Raw genomic sequence first — 4,351 nt, 5'->3', positions numbered from 1 at the left:
TTCATGATTTCTATACTCCATATTCATAATTTGAAACCTCCACATTCACACATTTCTGGGCAACTCTACATTCACACAATCATAAGTCTACATTCACGATTTCTATACTCTACATTCACACTTTGAAACCTCTACATTCACACATTTTTGGACAGCTCTATATTCATCAATATGTTTACTAATTAAAAAAAAAAAAAAAAAAAAAGACAAAACGACGTAGTTTTGGACCCAGGTCCACCTTGCAAGGTGGACCTGGGTCCACAGCATAATTTGCGGTGTAGAATGGATTGGAGTAGATTTGGGTGAATTCACATCAAATCCACTGAAGGTGAACTTAAAAAATTTCATCCCCATCATCCATTAGGGCCTTAGGGCCTTAGGGGTGAGAATCCAACCAATATGCTAATTATAAATTTGGCAGAATGGATACAGATAGAATGACAGATTTTAAGTTTACAAATTAAAATAAATTATAATACAAAATTTCAAACACTCAAAAATCAAAATCACAATTTTCCAAGCATGTCATTAAAAAAAAACAACAGCAACCAAATCTCAAATTTAAAAAATACAAATCATTAATTTAGAATTCAAACAAATTTAAATTACAAATTTTTATTCATTTCAATTCTTCATTATCTTCAACACAATATTTATTGTACGACACTCAGCCGTGGGCTACTAGGTCTATATATATAATGTTAAGCATGTCCCTATTTTTTTTATTTTTTATTTTTTATTTTGTATAAACAGTAGATCTTCTAAAATCTAATTCTTGTGTAAATGATTTGTTCGATTTCTAGTGAGTGAGTAGTTGTGCATAAGAATGACTAATTATTTTGAAACCTCGATACATTTCAATGGCGCACCTTAATTACACAAACTACGCACCTTAAAAACGTGATTTAAAAAAATTTCCACACCCACATTAATTACCAATATCATACTATCATGCAAATATTTTACTACCCGTTGTGGTGGGGATATATGTAATCTTGTTGGGCACAAGTAGAATTTAATTGTTATAATAAATATTATTTAAAAACAAAAACAAAATGTATATTTTGCAATGAGTTACTAAACATAGGAGTAGTGTTTTTATTCTAGTTATTATTTGTAGTAGAATTCATTGCCTCCACTGAGGCTTGAACCTACTCCCATCATCCATGTGGAGTGTAAACTGGGACATCGGGTGCCACTAGACCACAAGGTCTTTGGCAATTTCTGGTATTCGTTATTAAAGAAGGGGGTTGATGGATGATATTGGCAGCTTGGTGGGCAGTATGGTATGCTAGAAACCAGAAGATTTTCCAAAGTAAGGTTTGGGCTGATTTCAATATCCTGCAAATGTTGTGCTGGATTTTTAGTGACCTGTGACTACATTCGAATTTATTGACTGAGATCTGCAGAAGAATTCATTTGCAATCATGGACTTTTATGATTTTCAAACCTTGATACATTCCGATCCGTAAAGAACCTATCTTTCATAATAAATATCTATAAGTGGCAACAAAAAAAAAAAATCAAAGAATAAAGATTTCACTATCCAAGCAATAGCCCCTGCATCTCTGACAGAAGCTACCTATCAGAGCCTTGTAAACCAGCTTTTCTTTGCATCCAATTTGATCGATCTGTTTTGCCATGTTTCCATCCTTAGGCAAAATCCCATTGACATGCAACCTCCATCTTTATATGTGTTCTTTTTCCTGTCTGGATATCACAGTGCCATGAAGAAAGAACAATTCTTTCATCCACCCACTAATGTTGGCAGTGTAAGTGTTTGTGTGTCTTACAACCTATGACTAAACCCTATCTTTGTGCAGCAAAGTTAACCTCTAAGCTTGGCTTGATGATCTCAGACCTCTGCTTGCTAGCTTGGTCCTGAGATCTATCACATATACAACCCGGAAAAGGATTCGCATAGAAGTTCTCCTCTAATCTTGGTGACTCTCCGATTTGTCTAAGGTAAGGGGCTCCAAGCCTGTTGGAATGTAAAGATTTTACCTCTGTGGAAAATTCTTCCCAAGTTATAGCACCCTTGTCCAAGAAATCTATCAGTGTTACAAAACTGGCTCTGAAAACAAACAAAAACACAGAGATTATAGACTGATTGAGTGAATAAGCACAAGAAGTTGAGGACTGAGAGGCAACAAACCTGTCGGGGCTGATCGTCTTTCGAAAACCTTCAAACCTCCTATGCCCCTGCACTGCCTTAGCCATGTTTCCATCATATGTATAAACAAACAAATCACTTTCAAGTGCCAAAATGTAATCTAAGGCGGCCAGACGGTTCTGGTACTGCTTATAAGCTCCCAATTCTTCTTCTGTTGCTAGCGTCGAGTGAGAGAAGACGTTAGGATACTCTAAACGGAACGCATCCATGCTGCTATTACCATATATTTCCCCTGCAACAATGTATATTCTTGTAGTGGAAGGGTACCCCATTGCCTTCAAAAACAAAGCAGCTTCCCTTGGTGTCATAGGGCAGCCCCCAACCAGTCTCTTTGCTTTGCTGTCTATTTCCTTCTCTTTCCAGTGCTTCACATTATATCTCATCACGCGAAGTTCCTCGGCCTCTGCTGCTGTTAGATTGTGGCTACAGCCTGTGAATGCAAGCATGTCCTTTTCATATCTGCACATATACACAATCAGGCTAAGTTTTAGTCCATAAAACACAAAATTCAGAATCCAGCCAATAGTGACCATAGTAATTATACCTTAGATGAAGTGCAATATACGGCTCGCCATTATCCCTCAATCTATCCACCAACCTCTTCCCAAACTCCTCAATCTCAGGGCTGTATTTAAGAGCCTCATAGTTTGCCCGACAGCGAAGCCTCTGGATAGAGGAGGCTAGCCCGTTGTTTGCAAGCCTCGAATCGGTGTGGGTAAACTTGATGACTTTATGCTTCTTCAGTATAGGAATAATCTCCTTTCTATAGTAACTAGCCTGCAGAAAAAAGAATTTCAGCTCCAACACTCATAAGAAGAAAGATATGGCTTCAAAGCTTTTTAGGTTTCTGTTTACAGACCTTTGACCAGGACACAGGTGCCTTTGACAGAGGCTTCACTTTTGCATATTTTGGTGGCAAAGATTCTACTATCTCAATATCATCTCTCAAAACCTCAATGAAATGCTTCCAATCAAATATATCCTTGAAACCACTATAAAAACAAATGCAAAAACTTAGAACCCAAAATGCTGAAAAATACTAAAAAGGCCTCAACTAACTGCAAGGACTAAAGAATTACCTAGGATCCGTCCAGAACGAGTCGTGATCAAGAGAAGGAAGAACCAGGGTGGCATTCATGATTTTAGCTATAGCAACCATGTCACATATCTGAAGTAATTATTACCCAAAGTTAGCACAAAGATTCAGCTTGCATTTGCCCAAAAAAATGGAAAAGAGAGACTAAATTCACTTACCCCTGCTTTCATTTGATTCAATCCTCCATTAGCATGAACTAAGATATAGCCATTTGTTGCAGTCCCTGTCCCTGAACCAACAACAATTCTCTATTAAAAGCCTATTCATGTGCCAAACAAAACTGGAATTCCAAAAACCAGAGAACCATTACACACTTATTCTATTCTTTGGTCGAGTAATGCATTGATAATAGTTATCACTATTTGCTTTCTTCCATATTTCTGGAACCTGTTAAAAATCACATTAAAAAAATGGTGAGCTCCTCTCAATAACCATAGTTCATCAGAATGTTCTCTGCCTCTAAATAACCAAGAATTACAAAATATGTAATCACACTTTCACTGTCAAAATATGTACCATAAAAGTTGGCAACATAATCTTCTTCTACAATACACCTCCTATTAATTGTAATTAAAACTAAGTTTGAAAAACGTTACATGCACCTAATGGTGGTTATAGGCTGATTCAAGCTCAAACTGCCTACATACACTAAACTAAGTACCTTGTACAAGTGATATAAATTTTAGTATTTATTAATAGCATGGATATTGATCAATACCACTATAAATTTAATTAAATAAATAAATAAATGAAATACGTAATATGAAACATTCCAAATTTAACACGCCTCACTAACTATAAGTTTAAAAACAATTAACTAAATTAAATAGATTCTAAGCAAATAAATTAGATTATTAGTAAAGTCAGCGAGTCAAAGAGCGACTGCGACTCAGCGAGTTTATTGCCACCCACTAAAACCCAGGCAGGCAGCTCAAAACACAAACGCGCAATTCCGCCTAACTGTCACCGGTAAATTGGATCCCGAAAATTCTATACTCAACAAAAATTAAACAGAAAAATTATATAAAAAAATAAAAATTCTCAGACCCCACCCCCCCCCCCCCCCCCCCCCCCCCCCCCCC

At 36.6% G+C, this 4,351-nt stretch overlaps 1 protein-coding gene across 1 annotated transcript in view; it reads right to left on the bottom strand.

Annotated features, from left to right (window-relative positions):
* Window positions 1-1,414: 1,414 nt before the first annotated feature.
* Window positions 1,415-4,351, bottom strand: part of LOC116007019 (O-fucosyltransferase 19-like) — a 3,962-nt gene continuing 1,025 nt past the window's right edge. Inside the window, exons 2-8 of the mRNA XM_031247580.1 lie at window positions 3,584-3,656; window positions 3,428-3,498; window positions 3,253-3,341; window positions 3,033-3,165; window positions 2,718-2,950; window positions 2,156-2,632; window positions 1,415-2,074 (exon numbers count right to left, since the gene is read on the bottom strand). Of these exons, the coding sequence (XP_031103440.1) occupies window positions 1,810-2,074; window positions 2,156-2,632; window positions 2,718-2,950; window positions 3,033-3,165; window positions 3,253-3,341; window positions 3,428-3,498; window positions 3,584-3,656 (1,341 nt within the window). The 3' untranslated portion in view covers window positions 1,415-1,809. The remainder of the gene's footprint in view (window positions 2,075-2,155; window positions 2,633-2,717; window positions 2,951-3,032; window positions 3,166-3,252; window positions 3,342-3,427; window positions 3,499-3,583; window positions 3,657-4,351) is intronic.

This window comes from Ipomoea triloba, chromosome 15 (genome assembly GCF_003576645.1).
Source record: "Ipomoea triloba cultivar NCNSP0323 chromosome 15, ASM357664v1".
NCBI classification, from domain to species: domain Eukaryota; kingdom Viridiplantae; phylum Streptophyta; class Magnoliopsida; order Solanales; family Convolvulaceae; genus Ipomoea; species Ipomoea triloba.
Note: the sequence above shows the minus strand (reverse complement) of the source record. Positions and strands in the feature narration are given on the sequence as shown.